The sequence below is a fragment of the Entelurus aequoreus genome, linkage group LG15, assembly GCF_033978785.1.
Source record: "Entelurus aequoreus isolate RoL-2023_Sb linkage group LG15, RoL_Eaeq_v1.1, whole genome shotgun sequence".
In the NCBI taxonomy this organism is placed as follows: Eukaryota; Metazoa; Chordata; class Actinopteri; order Syngnathiformes; family Syngnathidae; genus Entelurus; species Entelurus aequoreus.
In genome coordinates, this window is record NC_084745.1 from 16,506,027 (window position 1) to 16,526,301 (window position 20,275).

At 39.6% G+C, this 20,275-nt stretch overlaps 1 protein-coding gene across 2 annotated transcripts in view; it reads left to right on the top strand.

Moving 5' to 3' along the window:
• The window catches only part of LOC133629862 (cadherin-18), a 278,024-nt gene that overhangs the window by 216,392 nt on the left and 41,357 nt on the right, over window positions 1–20,275 (top strand). For both annotated transcript variants that reach the window (XM_062020906.1, XM_062020907.1), the window contains exons 5-10: window positions 2,885–3,052; window positions 3,115–3,302; window positions 6,288–6,541; window positions 6,866–7,002; window positions 13,518–13,639; window positions 17,179–17,296. In XM_062020906.1, the coding sequence (XP_061876890.1) occupies window positions 2,885–3,052; window positions 3,115–3,302; window positions 6,288–6,541; window positions 6,866–7,002; window positions 13,518–13,639; window positions 17,179–17,296 (987 nt within the window). The remainder of the gene's footprint in view (window positions 1–2,884; window positions 3,053–3,114; window positions 3,303–6,287; window positions 6,542–6,865; window positions 7,003–13,517; window positions 13,640–17,178; window positions 17,297–20,275) is intronic.

The following is a 20,275-nucleotide window of genomic DNA, read 5'->3' on the forward strand; positions in this document are numbered from 1 at the left end:
TGTATTCTCTTATAGTTTTTATGAGTCCCTTCTTTTGACTATAAGGCGCACTTAAAATCATTTCATTTTCTCAAAACTCGACAGTGCGCCTTAAAACGCGGTGCGCCTAATGTATGGAATAATTTGGGTTGTGCTTACCGACCTCCAAGCTATTTTATTTGGTACATGGTGAAATAATAACTGTGACCAGTAGATGGCAGGCACACATAAGAGATATGTGTAGACTGCAATATGACTCAAGTAAACAACACCAACATTTTGCATGTTCCATTGAAAATATAGAACATTACACACGGCGCTCAAAAATCTATCTAAATATTTTAGTACGACTTTGGTAAGTTCATCGGCAGTGCGCCTTATAATCCGGTGTGCCCTACGGTCCGGAAAATAGGGTATCATTTTGTAATCGGCCTGACCAAAGGCTTCATAATATTTTTATAGATTAACACATATACAGTAAATGGTACATGGGTGGTACATGTAAAGCACGTTTCTACCTTCAAAGAACTCAAAGCGGTTTAAGACTATTTCCACATTCACACACTGATGCAGGGAGCTGCCATGCAAGGCCCTAACCACGACCCATTAGAAGCAAGGGTGAAGTGTCTTGCTCAAGGACACAACAGACGTGACTAGGATGGTGGATAAAACCAGGAACCCTCAGGTTGCTGGTATGGCCGCTCTACCCAGCGAGTCATGCCATCCCCATTCATGGTTTTGTATTATGTAACAAGGTTTATCGTGTTAAACTGTTAGTTGGTTAGATATACAAAACCCAACACCAGTGAAGTTGGCACGTTGTGTAAATCGTAAATAAAAACAGAATACAATGATTTGCAAATACTTTTCAACTTATATTCAATTGAATAGACTGCAAAGACAAGATACTTAAGGTTCGAAGAAGAAAACTTTGTTATTTTTTGCAAATATTAGCTCATTAGGAATTTGATGCCTGCAACATGTTTCAAAAAAAAGACTGAGAAAGTTGAGGAATGCTCATCAAACACTTATTTGGAACATCCCACAGGTGAACAGGCTCATTGGGGACAGGTGGGTGCCATGATTGGGTATAAAAGCAGCTTCCATGAAATGCTCAGTCAATCACAAACAAAGATGGGGCGAGGGTCACCACTTTGTCAACAAATGCGTGAGAAAATTGTCCAAGAGTTTAAGAACAACATTTTTTTAACGAGCAATTGCAAGGAATTTAGGGATTTAACCATTTACGGTCTGTAATATCATCAAAAGGTTCAGAGAATCTGGAGAACTCACTGCACGTAAGCAGCAAAGCTGAAAACCAACATTGAATGCCCGTGACCTTTGATCCCTCAGGCGGTATTGCATCAAAAACCGACATCAGTGTGTAAAGGATATCGCCACATGGGCTCAGGAACACTTCAGAAAACCACTCTCAGTAACTAGTTTGTCGCTACATCTGTAAGTGCAAGTCAAAACTCTACTATGCAAAGTAAAAGCCATTTATCAACAACACCCAGAAATTCCGCCGGCTTTACTGGGCTCGAGTTCATCTAAGATGGACTGATGCAAAGTATAAAAGTGTTCTGACGAGTTCACATTTTAAATTGTTTTTGGAAACTGTGGACGTCGTGTCCTCCGGACCAAAGACGAAAAGAACAATCCGGACTGTTATAGGCGCAAAGTTCAAAAGCCAGCATCTGTGATGGTATGGGGTGTATTAGTGCCCAAGACATGGGTAACTTACACATCTGTGAAGGCACCATTAATGCTGAAAGGTACATACAGGTTTTGGAGCAACATATGTTGCCATCCAAGCAACGTTACCATGGATGCCCCTGCTTATTTCAGCATGACAATGCCAAGTCACATTCTGCACGTGTTACAACAGCGTGGCTTCATAGTATAAGAGTGCGGGTACTAGACTGGCCTGCCTGTAGTCCAGACCTGTCTCCCATTGAAAATATATGGCGCATTATGAAGCCTAAAATACGACAACAGAGACTCCGGACTGTTGAACAACTTCAGCTGTACATCAACCAAGAATGGGAAAGAATTCCACCTGAAAAGCTGCAAAAATTGGTCTCCTCAGTTCCCAAATGTTTACTGAGTGTTGTACGAAGGAAAGGCCATGTAAAAATGCCCTTGTGCCAACTTTTTTTAACAATGTGTTGCTGCCATTAAATTCTAAGTTAATGTTTATTTGCAAAAAAATATATAATAAGTTTCTCAGTTTGAACATTAAATATCTTGTCTTTGCAGTCTATTCAATTGAATATAAGTTGAAAAGGATAAAGGTAAATGAAAACAGAATACACTGTTTTGCAAATCATTGTAATCTGTTTTTATTTACGATTTACACAACGTGCCAACTTCACTGGTTTTGGGTTTTGTAATTATTGAATACGATTAAAATCAAGAGTAGCATTACTGATTTAGTGTTAACATTTAGATGGACCTCGGGGCCCTCTGTCATGAAAAAGTTGGCCCCGAGGTTAAAAAGGTTACAGGAGGAACCCCTTGTGTAAAACGTATATTAAATTAAAAGAAATACACTAATATTGGCTAATTGGGTCTAAATCTTCCCAACATGTTGTCTGGGATTGGTTCTGACCAGGAGACAGGAAGTGTTCAAAGTGACCAATCAGAGGGAAGGGAAGTTGCTGGGCTTGCCCTTAAGTTCCAGTAGGGAAGACGGTAGAGAAACACATTGCCAACACAAACAGGGTCTGCGTGCAGATTGTGGTTTTTGGCACTGTTTTGACGCCATAGTCAGTCCCCTGTTTGACAAAATACCGTAAAGTTAGAAATCATTGATCTGGCGGTCAATTGAATACATCTGGTTCGATAACAGTGTCGCCATGGCGACAGGCAACACATGTGTTGACAAAACTCGGTGTCTCTGCAGGGGTCATCAGGACTGCCTTACCCAACATGGACCGGGAAGCCCGGGAACACTACACTGTGGTCATCCAGGCCAAAGATATGGCGGGCCAAGTCGGCGGCCTCTCCGGATCCACTACCATCAACGTCACGCTGACCGACGTCAACGACAACCCACCAAAGTTCCCACAAAGTGCGTACACGATGGGACGCGGGTGGCGGCCAAACTCGCTGACGCTCAGTTCTTGTCCGCAGAAAATTACCAGCAGTACGTCCCCGAATCGGCTCAAGTCGGGAAGCCGGTGGGGAAGATCAAAGCCAACGACGACGACCTCGGCGCCAACGCGGACATCAGGTACAGCATCATCAACTCAGAGGGCGCCAACATGTTCTCCATCGCCACTGACAGGGACACGAAAGAGGGGATCATCACGCTCAGAAAGGTAAATATTTTTGTCCTGATAAGTACCGTATTTTCAGACTATAATTGCACCGGTACATAAACCACGCCCACAAAATTTTTGAATAATTTTGGACAGGACAAAAAACTGCAGATTAATATGTTGTGAAAGGATTTATTTACTCAGAAAGATTTTGTAAATATTTATTTACATACCTTAATTGTTTACAAACTGTGTCTGTAACACGGATGATCAAACAAAACAGAAGTCATCATCATGGACCCACTCGCTGCGGAACCTAGCTCTCTAATCAGCTAAACTTTTGATTGATTGATTGATTGAGACTTTTATTAGTAGGTTGCACAGTGGAGTACATATTCCGTACAATTGACCACTAAATGGTAACACCCGAATAAATTGATTCATGATACAGATATATACTATCATATATACTATCATCATAATACAGTCATCACACAAGGTAATCACATTGAATTATTTACATTATTTACAATCAGGGGTGTGGAGGGGGGGGTAGGATATGGACAGCAAGTAGTGGACATAGAGAGAGAGAGAGAGAGAGAGATCAGAAGGCATAAGAAAAAGTATCTGCATTTGATTGTTTACATTTGATTATTAGCAATCCGGGGAGGGTGTTAGTTTAGACTCAATACCTCCAGGGTATTGTTTTGGTGAATTTACTAGTGAAACTGAAACAATACAAAATGAATGCCATTGGAAGTTAATAATACTAACACAGACACTCACAAATATGTTAGCATAGTAGGTAATGCTAACGACGTTAGCTTCATTACATTATGATAGCACGTGCAAATATGCTTGAAAACACTCCTACAGACGTCACACATGGGACGGTTTCGTAAGTACGAATTATTTTAGTTAAATAGTCAAACTTACAAACGTTGCTTGGAGTGATACATGAAGAATCCTTCCGAGCAGAAACGCTATGGAGGGTTTTACTTCCAGTTCAAGGCATTAAAACAGGAAGTACACTTTCAACCTGCAGCACCTAGGCCTAGTCTATAAAATCTGCTACACCTCCCTGATACCGAAGTACATGTCAAACTACTTCCTTAATGTAAATGACCGCCATAACCACAACACCAGGGGGAGCTCCACTAACCACGTTAAACCCAGATTCCGATCTAACAAAGGTCTTAACTAATTTTCCTTCTATGCCACATCAATGTGGAATGCGCTCCCAACAGGTGTAAAAGAAAGGGCATCTCTATCTTCCTTCAAAACCGCAATAAAAGTACACCTCCAGGCAACTTCAACCCTAAACTAACACCCTCCCCGGATTGTAAATAATCAAATGTAAATAATCAAATGTAAATAATCAAATGTAGATACTTTTTCTTATGCTTTCTGATCTCTTTCTATGTCCACTACTTGCTGTACAAATCCTACCAAGTCAGACCTACACTGTTTCAATGTCCATTTCTCTGTTGTCAATTGTTGATGACTGAAGTGATGATAACAACCAAATCTAATCCCCCCTCCACATCCCACACCCCGGATTGTGAATAATGTAAATAATTCAACGTATATACTCTGATGATTATCTTGTGTGATGACTGTATTATGATGATAGTATATATCTGATAGTATATATCTGTATCATGAATCAATTTAAGTGGACCCCGACTTAAACAAGTTGAAAAACGTATTCGGGTGCTACCATTTAGTGGTCAATTGTACGGAATATGTACTTCACTGTGCAATCTACTAATAAAAGTTTCAATCAATCAATCAAACCTGCTGTGAGAAAACAATAACCCACCCTTCACATTGTTTTTACTTGAATTTGATGAAAACTATCTAACACAAAATATTATGGCCATTAGCGAAGTAAAATCCATAAATTAGCTGCACCATTTTATAAGCCGCAGGGTTCAAAGCGGGGGGAAAATGTTGTGGCTCATTGTCCAGAATTTACGGTATTTGTTTAAATTATTTTTTATGTATGCATTTTGGTCGATTTTAAAACCATATGAATCGTTTTAGAATCGCGATTTGGATGTGAATCAGTTTTATTCTGCACCCCCGATAAATAGGCAAGCAGAATAGCAAGGGTGTTGTTGACGTTTCCCTTTTGAGATATATACAGACATCGCACATGAGACGGTTTAGTAAGTAAGACATGTTTTAGTTATATTGTAAGACTTACTTAGTTTGGAGTGATAAATGAAGAATCCTTACGAGCAGAAACGTTATAGGCAAATAGAAGACGGAACGGCACGTGTACTTCCGGTTTGAATCTTAAAACAGCACCTGCTGTGAGCAGACTTTAAAAAATGGTGCCACAGCACAAACAAGAACACTCCATTTAAGTGTCTTTGCATGTGATTAATGAAAACTATTTGCTTTAGAAAAATCCATAAATTAACTGCACCGTTTTATAAGCTGCATGGTACAAAGCGGGGGGAAAAAGTTGTGGCTTATAGCCCGGGATTTACGGTATTAGTTTCAATTGTTTTTTTATTCATGCATTTTGGTCGATTTTAAAAACATATGAATTGTTTTACAATCGCGATTTGGATGTGAATGTTGTATTCTGCACCCCCGATTAATAGTCATGCAGATTAGCAAGGGTGTTGTTGATGTTCTTACGTTTCCTTTTTGAGATATATACAGACATCACACATGAGACGGTTTAGTAAGTAAGACTTGTTTTAGTTATATTATAAAACTTACATTGTTTGGAGCGATAAATAAAGAATCCTTACGAGCAGAAACGCCATGGACGGAATGGCACTTGTACTTCCAGTTTAAATCTTTAAACAGCACCTGCTGTGAGCAAACTTTAAAAAAATGGCGCCACAGCACAAACAATAACACTCCATTTAAGTGTCTTTGCATGTGATTTATGAAAACTATTTGCGTTAAAAAAATCCATAAATTAGCTGCACCGTTTTATAATCTGCAGGGTTTGAAGCGTAGGAAAAAGTAGTGGTTTATAGTCCGGAATTTACCGTAAATGTTTGCTTAACCTCTCCCCGCCAGCCATTGAACTACGAGCGAAAGAAGACGTACACGCTCCACATCGAGGGCACCAACACCCACGTAGACCCTCGCTATTCCTACCTGGGCTCCTTCAAGGACACCACCGCCCTCAAGATCACGGTGGGCGACGTGGACGAGGCGCCCGTCTTCTCCTTGGACTATTACATCATGGACGTGTACGAGAACTCACCCGGCGGCACGGAGGTGGGCGCCGTCACGGCCCGGGACCCCGACAGCAGGAACAGCCCCGTCAGGTAAGACGGAAAGTGGTATTGACACGTAAGGCGAGCCGTTCCCGTTGTTTCCTCCTGGCCGTTAACGGCGTGAGGTAACCGCAGGCGATACATTTGTATGCGCTCTAAACTTCCAGTTTGTGAGGCTGCGGAAGTGGAAAAGACAGATAGCAGCCCCGAGGCGGCGGACTAATCTGAAGTGTCACTCTGCGCAGGTATCTCATTCCGTGACACTCATGCATGCGATCGCCCCGACGTGGAGCCGCTAATGAGGCGGCGCCTCGCTGCCGTCGTCGCGCTGTAACTCGGGGCGTCTTCTGAACGCTTCCCGCCGTGTGTCTGCAGGTACTTCATCGACAAAAAGGAGGTGGGGACTAACTACTTCCGGATAGACGAGATCAGCGGCGTGATCAGGACCACGCAGCCTTTGGACCGGGAGGACACGGCCTGGCACAACATCACCGTGATGGCCTCGGAGGTTGGTAGGTACCCGGTGATACTTTCGTTAGCCAGTTAGTGCTAAATATACTCAGCGTGCAAGATTGCCGACAACTTTCCATTACCTTTTTTTTTTTTGTCGTAAATAATCCTATTTTCAAGTTAGACCTGCTCTTGTAGCATTGACGTAGCTGCATGCTAAAGTCGGCCATGTGACATTTCTGCAAACATCATCCTTTTACACATTGGAATATCACTTCAGCTTTTTATTTTTATTTTTATTTTTATGAATTATCAATAAAAATATTGTAACCCATTTTTTTACACGAGGACCACTTTATATCGTTTGCTTCCGAAGGGACAAGCGGTAGAAAATGGATGGATGGATGGATGGATGCTTCCAAAACTTTGCTCCACCAGAACGTGTCACATCACTTCCGCTCTTAGCGCCTTCAAAATAAGAGCTCAAGGCATATACTGTATGACAAGCTTATAACAGGAACTTAACATCACAAAGAGGCAAGTCCAACCTATTTTTATGGACTTGCCTCTTTGTGATGTTAAGTTCCTGTTATAAGCTGCCTTCAAAATAAGGGCTCAAGGCATATACTGTATGACAAGCTTATAATAGGAACTTAACATCACCAAGAGGCAAGTCCAACCTATTTTTATGGACTTGCCTCTTTTTGATGTTAAATTCCTGTTATAAGCTGTCATACAGTACCTGTAAATGCCTTGAGCTCTTATTTTGAAGGCGCTAAGAGCGGAAGTGATGTGACACGTTGTGGCGGAGAAAAGTTTTGGAAGCAAACGATATAAAGTATATATAAAACTTTGCTCCACCACAACGTGTCACATCACTTCCGCTCTTAGCGCCTTCAAAATAAGAGCTCAAGGCATATACTGTGTGACAGCTTATAACAAGGAACTTAACATCACAAAGAGGCAAGTCCAACCTATTTTTATGGACTTGCCTCTTTTTGATGTTAAGTTCCTGTTATAAGCTGTCATACAGTACCTGTAAATGCCTTGAGCTCTTATTTTGAAGGCGCTAAGAGCGGAAGTGATGTGACACGTTGTGGCGGAGCAAAGTTTTGGAAGCAAACGATATAAAGTATATATAAAACTTTGCTCCACCACAACGTGTCACATCACTTCGGCTCTTAGCGCCTTCAAAATAAGAGCTCAAGGCATATACTGTAATACAGTTTATAACAAGGAACTTAACATCACAAAGAGGCAAGTCCAACCTATTTTTATGGACTTGCCTCTTTTTGATGTTAAATTCCTGTTATAAGCTGTCATACAGTACCTGTAAATGCCTTGAGCTCTTATTTTGAAGGCGCTAAGAGCGGAAGTGATGTGACACGTTGTGGCGGAGAAAAGTTTTGGAAGCAAACGATATAAAGTATATATAAAACTTTGCTCCACCACAACGTGTCACATCACTTCCGCTCTTAGCGCCTTCAAAATAAGAGCTCAAGGCATATACTGTGTGACAGCTTATAACAAGGAACTTAACATCACAAAGAGGCAAGTCCAACCTATTTTTATGGACTTGCCTCTTTTTGATGTTAAGTTCCTGTTATAAGCTGTCATACAGTACCTGTAAATGCCTTGAGCTCTTATTTTGAAGGCGCTAAGAGCGGAAGTGATGTGACACGTTGTGGCGGAGCAAAGTTTTGGAAGCAAACGATATAAAGTATATATAAAACTTTGCTCCACCACAACGTGTCACATCACTTCCGCTCTTAGCGCCTTCAAAATAAGAGCTCAAGGCATATACTGTGTGACAGCTTATAACAAGGAACTTAACATCACAAAGAGGCAAGTCCAACCTATTTTTATGGACTTGCCTCTATTTGATGTTAAGTTCCTGTTATAAGCTGTCATACAGTACCTGTAAATGCCTTGAGCTCTTATTTTGAAGGCGCTAAGAGCGGAAGTGATGTGACAAGTTTTGGCGGAGCAAAGTTTTGGAAGCAAACGATATAAAGTATATATAAAACTTTGCTCCACCACAACGTGTCACATCACTTCGGCTCTTAGCGCCTTCAAAATAAGAGCTCAAGGCATATACTGCAATACAGTTTATAACAAGGAACTTAACATCACAAAGAGGCAAGTCCAACCTATTTTTATGGACTTGCCTCTTTTTGATGTTAAGTTCCTGTTATAAGCTGTCATACAGTACCTGTCTGTGTTGGCCCTGCGATGAGGTGGCGACTTGTCCAGGGTGTACCCCGCCTTCCGCCCGAATGCAGCTGAGATAGGCTCCAGCGCCCCCCGCGACCCCGAAGGGAATAAGCGGTAGAAAATGGATGGATGTAAGTCAATGATTTCAAAAAACAGCTGTTGGTAGATAAGAGTAAATCTAAAAGTAAAATGTAGTGCAGCAAATGTGTCTTGATTTTCAAAATGTTCTTAGAGCATTGGTATCCAAAGTGCGGCCTGGGGGCCATTTGCGGCCTGCAGGTCATTTTCTAACGGCCCCATGGCACATTTTAGAAATACGATTGAAAAAAATAAAAAACATTAAAAGTGGTATTTAAAGAGCAAACAGATGAATGTAACAAGACAATGTAACAATGTTTACTCTAATCACACAAAGCTGCCATGTAGGCTGTTTCTTTGTTTAAAAAATAATAATGAATCAAAATCAATGTCATTAGGAATTATTGACCTATTCAAGGCTCCAATTACGTCACATTAAATATTTTGAGATATTTCTTGGGGAAAATGTTGCATATTTTGTGTTTGCCATGTAAAAAAACGAGCTGTTTTTTCTTAAAGAAGGGCCTAAAACGAACAAACCAAAAACATAAACAACAATAAAACTTATAATTGACAGATAGATCTGAAGTTGATCTCGAGATTATTGTGATAAAAATTAAACCGTAAAAAAAAAAAAATTATAATTTATTTTTAAACACTTTAATGAGTAGGACCCTTTTGGATCCCCTACAATTTTAGTGTGATGAGTTTTTAAGTGTCATTGCTCAAAAAATAATAATTAATTAAAATCAATGGTGTTATGAGTTATTGATCTTTTTAAGGCTCCAATTATTATATACTCTCAAATATCCCACTTAAAAATGTTTTTGGGTGAAAGTATTGCAGATTTTGTGTTTTTTTCATTAAAAAAATAGTTTTCTTTGACAAAAAGAATATACAATTTAAAACTTTAAAAAATGTTATATTGACAGATAGACCTAATGTTGATCTAGAGATTTAAAAACATTTTTTATACATATATTGTATTGGTTTTTAAAATAAAAAATATCAAAATGGCCCCTGCTAGCTTTGATTTTTCAATGTGCGGCCCTCAGTGGAAAAAGTTTGGACACCCCTGATCTAGAGATTTAAAAACTTGAATAATAACACAAATAATAATACTGAATAATGACACATTTTTTATATTTTTTGGACCAATACCCTTTGGGGTCCCCGGGATCAAGCCTGAGTGGAAGCCTGAATGTATATTTTTTATACATACTGTATATTGTATTGGTTTTTAAAATAAAAAATATCAAAATGGCCCCTGCTAGCTTTGATTTTTCAATGTGCGGCCCTCAGTGGAAAAAGTTTGGACATCCCTGTCTTAGAGGGTTTGCATGGCAACACTTTGTGCTAATAGAATATTCCTTTTTTTCCTTCTATTGATGCTGACATCCTCGTAAAGTAAACATGCCCTGCAGTGTGAACTGACGATGAGAAAGATCATTTACACATTGAGTAGAATGTATTCAAGTAAGACTCCCTTATAATTGACTTCCAAGATCAAATGAGCCCCGATTGTTCACTGTCCTTTTATACATTGAACAATTAATTCAATCAAAACAGGCCCAGCTAACGTTAGCTATGAGGTAACTTGGCTAATTTGTAATCACAATTAGGCAAATGCCATTGCCAGGCGACAGGGTTGCTGCATGCTAATGCTTTATTATCGCCACCATCGCTTATTAGCATGCAGGCATGTGTTCGCGCCTGGCAGGGAAATATGGCGGCTTTCAATGGGTAAGGACGTCACATGTAAAATAGGAAAAAAAAACACCAGACTGCAACTCCTGTGTGCCCTTCTGATTATAATTATATATCTTTTTCAATGACTGTAATGCAGCTTCTGACATGTTTACATGATTATTTGGGTTATTTTGCTACAATGTATTATTAGCCCGGGCTGACATGCACAAAGTAAAACACTGAAGTAAACAATGCTGTTGTTTTTTTAGCATTAATGACTAAAGGAATGTATTAACTCTGCCAAGGAGTTTCTTTCATAGAATGCAACTTCTTGTTTTTGTTATTTTGTTGTATCAAGGTGGGTTTTAAAGGGATTGTTCCCATTACATTTTGGCTGAGAATTCACTATTTTAAAAAATAATATAAATTATATGAATGAATAAATACAATAAAAAGTAATAAAAAATACGGTTTTAGCCAAGCTTTCAAATTTGCTTTTAAATTAAAATACCAAAAGGTTTGACGGGTGGGGTGGCAAACTGTCACCAACTTGTTAATAAAGTGAGAAACTCAGGCCTCTGACCATGATGTGTACTTTTTTTTTTTTTTTGCTATTTCAATCACAGCATTTACTTATATGACCCAACCCGAACAACCTTTCCTAGTCATGGTGCGGGAAAAAAATTCAACCAGCACAAACGGTCAACACACGGTCACACATAACACAACCTGCTCACTGAACTTTGTGGGTATTATACAAAAATAATGTCCCATCACCATAAAAATGTTAAAATTACACACATTTAAATCCATTACAAGGCATGATAAGAAAAATGCAAAACACTCTCTCCACACTTGTCAATGTTTGACTTTTAGCTGCTTGATATTTCTGATTGATTACAAAGCTTTAAAGAGGTCGTCACGGAAGTAAACAAGGTAGGAGTCAAACTTTCACATAGTCTTAATATTCCATCCATCCATTTTCTACCGCTTGTCCCATTAAGTTAATTAAGTTATTATAATATGTAAACACACACATATACACACACACACACATATATATATATATATATATATATATATATATATATATATATATATATATATATATATATATATATATATATATATATATATATATACATATATATACATATACGTATATATATATATACACTACTGTTCAAAAGTTTAGGGTCACCCAAACAATTTTGTGGAATAGCCCTCATTTCTAAGAGCAAGAATAGACTGTCGAGTTTCAGATGAAAGTTCCTTTTTTCTGGCCATTTTGAGCGTTTAATTGACCCCACAAATGTGATGCTCCAGAAACTCAATCTGCTCAAAAGAAGGTCAGTTTTGTAGCTTCTGTAACGAGCTAAACTGTTTTCAGATGTGTGAACATGATTGCACAAGGGTTTTCTAATCATCAATTAGCCTTCTGAGCCAATGAGCAAACACATTGTACCATTAGAACACTGGAGTGATAGTTGCTGGAAATGGGCCTCTATACACCTATGTAGATATTGCACCAAAAACCAGACATTTGCAGCTAGAATAGTCATTTACCACATTAGCAATGTATAGAGTGTATTTCTTTAAAGTTAAGGCTAGCTTAAAGTTATCTTCATTGAAAAGTACAGTGATTTTCCTTAAAAAATAAGGACATTTCAATGTGACCCCAAACTTTTGAACGATAGTGTATATATATACATAAATATATATATACATATATATATATATACATACATATACATACATATATATATACATATACATACATATATATATATACATATGTATATATATATATGTATATATATATATATATATATATATATATATATATATATATATATATATATACATACATATGTATATATACATATATATATATATATATATATATATATACATACATATGTATATATACATATATATATATACATATGTATATATATATATATATGTATATATATATATATACCTATATATATATATATATATATATATATATATATATATATATATATATATATATATATATATATATATATATATATATATATATAGGTATATATATATATATGTATATATATATATATGTATATATATATATATATATACATATATATATATATATATATATATATATATATATATATATATATATATATATATATATATATTGATCAGAGCTGTTTACCTATTTTATGGAATAATGTAGTTAATCATAGAACTGGCACTCAATGTTATTAAAAAGTATTGATTTTGAATGGAGAATCGTTCTTAAATCAAGAATCGATTCTGAATCGAATCATTACCCTCAAGAATAGAATAGAATCGTGTGGTGCCCAAAGATTCACAGCCCTAATATATATGTAGGTGTAGATCCGATCTGATTTGAGTAAAATCAATGTGACATGTTTATGATGGATTAATTTCTACAGCTATTAAGACCCAGGATGCATTGCAGCAGCCCAGTGTTTGAAGTTGGGTCTGAGGGTCTATTAGTAGCCCTCATACAGGAAGAGCAGAGGTCCCTGTTGCGGTCAAAATGACCCCCTTGACCTTTGGCTTCGATATCTGTCTTCCCCAGACAACCCCGGCCTCTTCAGTCACATCCCGGTCACCGTGCAGGTCCTGGACGTCAACGACAACGCGCCGCAAGTGGCCGGCGACGAGGACATCATCGTTTGCGAGAGCACGCGGGCAGGACAGGTGAGCGCCGACGTCGGCCATTAAGTGCTCCCTTCTATTGTTGGCGGCAGACTTCCGGGAAGCCTTGCAAGGCGGCCGCTTCATCATCGATCATTTAAAACCGTGGCAACCGGCTCCAATTTGCCCTCATTGCGCTGTGATTCATTTGAATTCAACTGTTTTTTTCCCTCTCTTTTCGGAGATATAGAGCAATCAGCGGCGCGGAAATGGCTGAGAGGCCGACGACTGGCTGTCGGAATAAAGCAACATTTTTAATCATTTTTGCTTTCGTTGAGGGGAGTTTTGAATTAGGGCCTGCATTAAAACCAGGCTTTGCTGGGGGATTAAGTCTGAGGAATGACGTGGTGGTAAATGGCACAGCGAGGCTTGGCTGCGCACGTTTAGGACGGCGACATGTGTGCGGGATGCTCCCATTAGCTGACAGGCAGAGGTCATTTGCATAAAAAACGCCATATGTATAATTTAGTTTTAGTCAGCTAATACTTCCTCAAGATTAAAAACGGATACAACTCAATACTAAAGCCGCAGAACACACATGATGGATGCTAACGATGCAAATGTGGGATTTAATGGTGTTGTATTTCTTGTTTTGCAGTAAAAACAATCAAATACAAACTGTGCATTGCATAAAGTTCAAGTTTGTTTGAAAAAAAGTGTGAAAAATGTAATGGAGAAGGAGGGCCTCAAAATATTTTTTTTTATTAGACTTAGTAGTTTGCCCCCTAATAGCACGGCCATTTTGGATACTTTGAAGCCCCTTAAGGAAAGTAAACAGAAAAATCCACACTTGAACAAATAATTAGCATAGCCTCATTAGAAAACATGCTATGTTAGCATAGTGATGGGTACTTTTCACATATGAATCGATAAAGTACCAACTCCCGGTACCTGGGAACCGATTTAATGGGACCAATACTTGGTACTTTTGTGTGTGTACAAATATATTTATACATTTCAGTTGTAAACAAATAATGTTTTAACATCTAACATTGAGCTGCACTGTCCACTAGTTACTGTTTCTTACGTTTCCATGTGTCATTTGCAAGTACTATGCTGAGCTGTTTTATATAGTACACTTTGCATGCAGTTGCAATTCCGAGACGTTAGTACCTAAGTGTTAAGTATTGTACTTATTACACACATGCATTTTAATTGTAGTTTTTATTAGCACATTTGGAGGTGTTTAAATTGCCATGTCAATTTGCTAATGCTAATCAGTAACACGTCAAAGGCACATTCAATGTAAGTTAGCATCAAGCTATCGCATTTTAAAATGTGGAGCCTTGCTGTACTTTTGAGCGCCTTATTTATGCTTTTTTTGTCATGGAAAATGGTAGGCTGCTTGACTGCTTGTTTCCCGGCCAAGTGCTTGAGCCAGTTTGCAACAGGACGTGACGTCACTTACGGCAAAAGTATCGAAACATGGCACCTTTTGATTTTACGCGAATCGGTACACGGCAGTACGAATGGTACTTCAGTCCATACCCATTTCTAATTTTTATAATCAAAATTCCGCTTAGGGGCCCAATTTGCATATACAAATCTAATAATCTTTTAGAATTAATTATTTGAAGGAGTACAAAATGGGACATTTTCTACGAGTTTCTTACACACCCTTGTACAAAACCCAAAACCAGTGAAGTTGGCACGTTGTGTAAATGGTAAATAAAAACAGAATACAATGATTTGCAAATCCTTTTCAACCTATATTCAATTGAATAGACTGCAAAGACAAGATATTTAACGTTCAAAATGGTCAACTTTATTTTTTGCAAATATTAGCTCATTTGGAATTTGATGCGCCCTGCGATGAGGTGGCGACTTGTCCAGGGTGTACCCCGAATGCAGCTGAGATAAGCTCCAGCACCCCAGCGACCCTAAAAGGGACAAGCGGTAGAAAAATGGATGCATGGATGGATGGAATTTGATGCCTGCAACATGTTTCAAAAATGCTGGCACCAGTGGCAAAAAAGACTGAGAAAGTTGAGGAATGCTCATCAAACACTTATTTGAAACATTCCACAGGTGAACAGGCTAATTGGGAACAGGTGGGTGCCATGATTGGGTATAAAAGCAGCTTCCATGAAATGCTCAGTCATTCACAAACAAGGATGGGGCGAGGGTCACCACTTTGTGAACAAATGCGTGAGCAAATTGTCCAACAGTTTAAGAACATTTCTTAAATTGCAAGGAATTTAGGGGTTTCACCATCTACGGTCCGTAATATCATCAAAAGGTTCAGAGAATCTGGAGAAATCACTGCACGTAAGCAGCGATGCCCGTGACCTTGGATCCCTCAGGCGGTACTGCATCAAAAAGCGACATCAGTGTGTAAAGGATATCACCACATGGGCTCAGGAACACTTCAGAAAACCACTGTCAGTAACTACAGGCTGTCGCTACATTTGAAAGTGAAAGTTAAAACTCTACTATGCAAAGCCAAAGCCATTTATCAACAACACCCAGAAACACCGCCGGCTTCACTGGGCCCAAACTCATCTAAGATGGACTGATGCAAAGTGGAAAAGTGTTCTGTTTTTGGAAATTGTGGACGTTGTGTGTCCTCCTGACCAAAGAGGAAAAGAACCATCCAGACTGTTATTGGCGCAAAGTTCAAAAGGCAGCATCTGTGATGGTATAAGGGTGTATGAGGGCCCAAGGCATGGGTAACTTACACATCTGTGAAGGCACCATTAATGCTGAAAGGTACATACAGATTTTGGAGCAACATATGTTGCCATCCAAGCAACATCTTTTTCATGGACGCCCCTGCTTATTTCAGCAAGACAATGTGTTGTGAGTGTTGTTAAAAGGAAAGGCCATGTAACACAGTGGTAAAAATGCCCCTGTACCAAGTTGTTTGCAATGTGTTGCTGCCATTAAATTCTAAGTTATGGATTATTTGCCAAAAAAAAATAAGTTTCTCATTTCGAACGTTAAATATCTTGTTTTTGCAGTCTATTCAATTGAATATACATTGAAAAGGATTTGCAAACCATTGTATTCTGTTTTTATTCACAAATTACACAACGTGCCTGTGGAAGTCTTGCTCCTCCGGGTCCTTCAGACCACCAAGGACGGACAGGACAGCTTTGTTCATCTTTGCGAACAATGTTTTATTTTTCGATGAAAGTTATTTGGTTTCCTTTTCTGTCATGTCCTTGTCTCCGGTTCGCTCTCCTCGTTCGTGCTCCCTCTTTGCTCTTCACCATCAACCACACCCCCTCTCCTTCCCGACTGCTGCCTTTACCAGAGCGACAGGTGATCACACAAACACTCACAGCTGTGTCATTTACGCACCTCGCTGATCTCGAAGCCGGTCCTGGCACACCCCGCTTCGCTGCAGGCCCGCAGGCCACGCCCCCCCACAGTGCCAACTTCACTGGTTTTGGGGTTTGTAGATGTCCGCTATTATTCCGATTTATACGACACTTTTTTTGTAGGCAGGAGTTCAGGACCTTCAGTTTACATGTTTATATGTATTCCATTTCCGACTTTTGTTCCAGCGAATGACCGTATCTCGGCGTGTCCACTTTCAGGTGATCCAGACGGTCAGCGCCATGGACAAGGACGACTTTGCCAACGGACAACGCTTCTCCTTCGCCCTGCCCGGCCAGCTGCCGGTTAATCCCAACTTCACCCTCAAGGACAACGAAGGTAGATCAGACGCTTGTTTTGCATTCTCGATCAGTCCTCCCCCAGGGGGGCCTCGGCCGTCTCAGCCACCCCCCCTCGTGTTCCCTGTTAAATATGGCCGCCGTCAACCGGGTTCGCGCTCGACATCTGGGAGGCGGATCGCCGCGAGGGGGTCGACTTTTGCCGTGTGTGCGCCCGCTTGCTGTTGTCAAATGGATTAGCGGCGCTCCCACTTTTCCCCTCCTGTGGAAGTTAGTGTGGAGCCAGAAGCAGGTGTTGCCATGGCAACCGCCTCCATCTCCGGTGGATACCTAGCTTTAGGTTGATCTGCAGTGATGATGAGGAGGAGCACCAATACTTTTAGCCACAAAGACTATGATTGTCCTCCAAGTCAGAGAAGAAAACACAAACATCTAATGAATAACTTTTACATGCTATGTTTTATTTATAGTTATTCATACAATATGTATGTATTTGTTTGTGTAGGCTTCCACTGCAGAACCGCTGCACACAAAGGGTGGACACCGATCAAAACATGCACCCTTACTAGGGATGCAAATTATCGATTATTTCATTAATTGATAGTTGATAACCTTATCGATCGATCATCGATTAGTTGATAAAGCGGCGTTTTCCCCCCATCTGAGATTTCCCCTCAATAAGGTACAAAATCAAAATCAAAATTTTGCTGGTATAAAATACAAAGGACATTGTATTCCCTAATCAAATGTTTATTTGATACAAAAGTAAGTCATCTTTGTAACATGAGGAATATAATATAAAGTGCACTTTAGTCTTGTCACACATGCAAGACTTGGTAGTGGCAGCAGCCATAATAGCTAGCTTTATTTTATATAATCCCTCTTGAACTGGGAAAGGTGCCTAATGCCTATCTGTCAACTTGAAAAAATACAAGGAAGACATCCCTGAAAATTGTAACAGCAGGCAGCAAATAAGTAAGCCTGTTGGCTGTTGCAGTCTGCTGCAGAACTTCACCTTTGGACTCAGGTGAGGCTGACAAGAACTGAAGTGAAAAAACATGTCACTCACTCACTACTGTAAAGACAAGAAAAATAAAGTAACATCAAGTGCACAACATGCACAATGCACATCTTAGTCTGTCTCACAAACTATTAGAAGGCTAGCAGCCTGCAAGCTGCAACATTAATTGAATCCCTCTTGAACTGGGAAAAGTGCCTATATGACAGTCAACTTGAAAAAATATAAGGCAGACATCCCTGAAATTGTAAGTAACAGCAAAATAAGTAAACCTAAGCCTGCTGCAGAAGAACAGTCATTGATTCAACTTAACATTTGGGCTCAAGTGAGGCTGACAGAAGAACTGAATGAAAAACATGTCACTGCATAAAATAAAATAAAGTGCATGCACTATGCCCATCTTAGTTTGTCTCTCACAAACTATTAGTGTAAACATTAATGTAATAATCAGTCAGCTTGAAACAGGCTGACAACAACTTCAAGTAAACATTCCTGAAAGACAATGGTGATCGTGATAGTAAAATATTAAGCAAGCCAAGTTTAGCCAACCCTGGCTAGGACTGCCGACCTCATCAGCCAGTCCTCCATGTAGTGGCAAGTGACGGTGATATAGCTCTCTGTTGTATTTGACGTCCAACAGTCAGTGGTTATTGCTACATGCGTGTTGGCCAGTCGTGCTTTCAGCTCGGCTTTCTTTCTTTTGTAGCGAGCCTCTATGCGGGTTGTTATTGTTTCTCGAGAAGGGATTTGGTAGTCTGGCTCACAATAGTTCATCAACTCACGAAACCCCTTGCCATCCACAATGCTTATAGGCAGCATATCCTTTTCAACCATGTTGCAAATCCTCTGGGTGATGCCCTCTGCCCGTGCGTCATCACACACCGCTTTTCTTTTGGAAAACGCTTCGGCGACGGAGGGCTGGCCTGGCCGTGCTCCGCCTCCACTCTCTCCTCCAAGCACAGCGGCATGTAAACTTTTTAGGTGGTAATTTAACGAACTGGTTGAATTGTTGTACTTCAAAACAGCCTTACATATTTTGCACGTTGCATCGTCCTCTTTTAGGGTGAAATGTTCCCACACAGCACTTCTCTTGCGTCGCTTCATGTTTGTTTTTCTTCTCTCGCATGTGGACTCTCATGTGTACAGCGGACATGTAGGGCTGGTCACGTGATGGTGTTGCTGCTTGGAAAAAGTACAATAAGCAACAACTCCCTCGTGTGGACTAGCGAGGTATAAACTCAGCATTACCTTCACACAGAAAACCACCGCACCGACCGTGACAGAACGGAATTGTCAATTAATTGAAATCGTTAATTTTAATCGGGTAATTTCTTAACGGCAATTAATCGAAAATCGATTAATTGTTAACATCCCTAACCCTTACTGCGTTTGAGGGTCAGACTGACTTGAAATTTTCTACATACGCTCTAGGAATTATGCACTGTACCTTGAGTGTGTTTAGGCGAATCACCGTGAAATTTGGTATACACCTTCAGGGGACAGTCGGGTACTTGCCTGTCAAATTTGACTATGATTGGTTGAAAAACATGGCCGCCGCCAAGCAAAACATGAGGATATGTGTATTACATGCGTCCTTGCATATCTTCCAAAGCATTTTGACAATGACCCATAGGGGGCACCACATTTATATTATATATTGTATGTACAGTACAGGCCAAAAGTTTGGACACACCTTTCCTCATTCAATGTGTTTTCTTAATTTTCATGACTTTCATGACTATTTTGGCATACAGTACATACAGTAATCATTTTATAATGCAGTCTGCTGAAAATGACGGAAAGCACCACTCAACATAGCAACTGACGCTGTGGTCAAAGTTGGAATTGCCAAAAAACACCTTTTAAGATATTTAACACTCTATGCCTTCTGTCGACTAAAGTGGATAATGGACCAACCCAATTTGGCACGTAACATGTGTCAGGTAAACCGCGACAAATGGTGCCCTCCATGATATATTCAGTACAGGCCAAAAGTTTGGA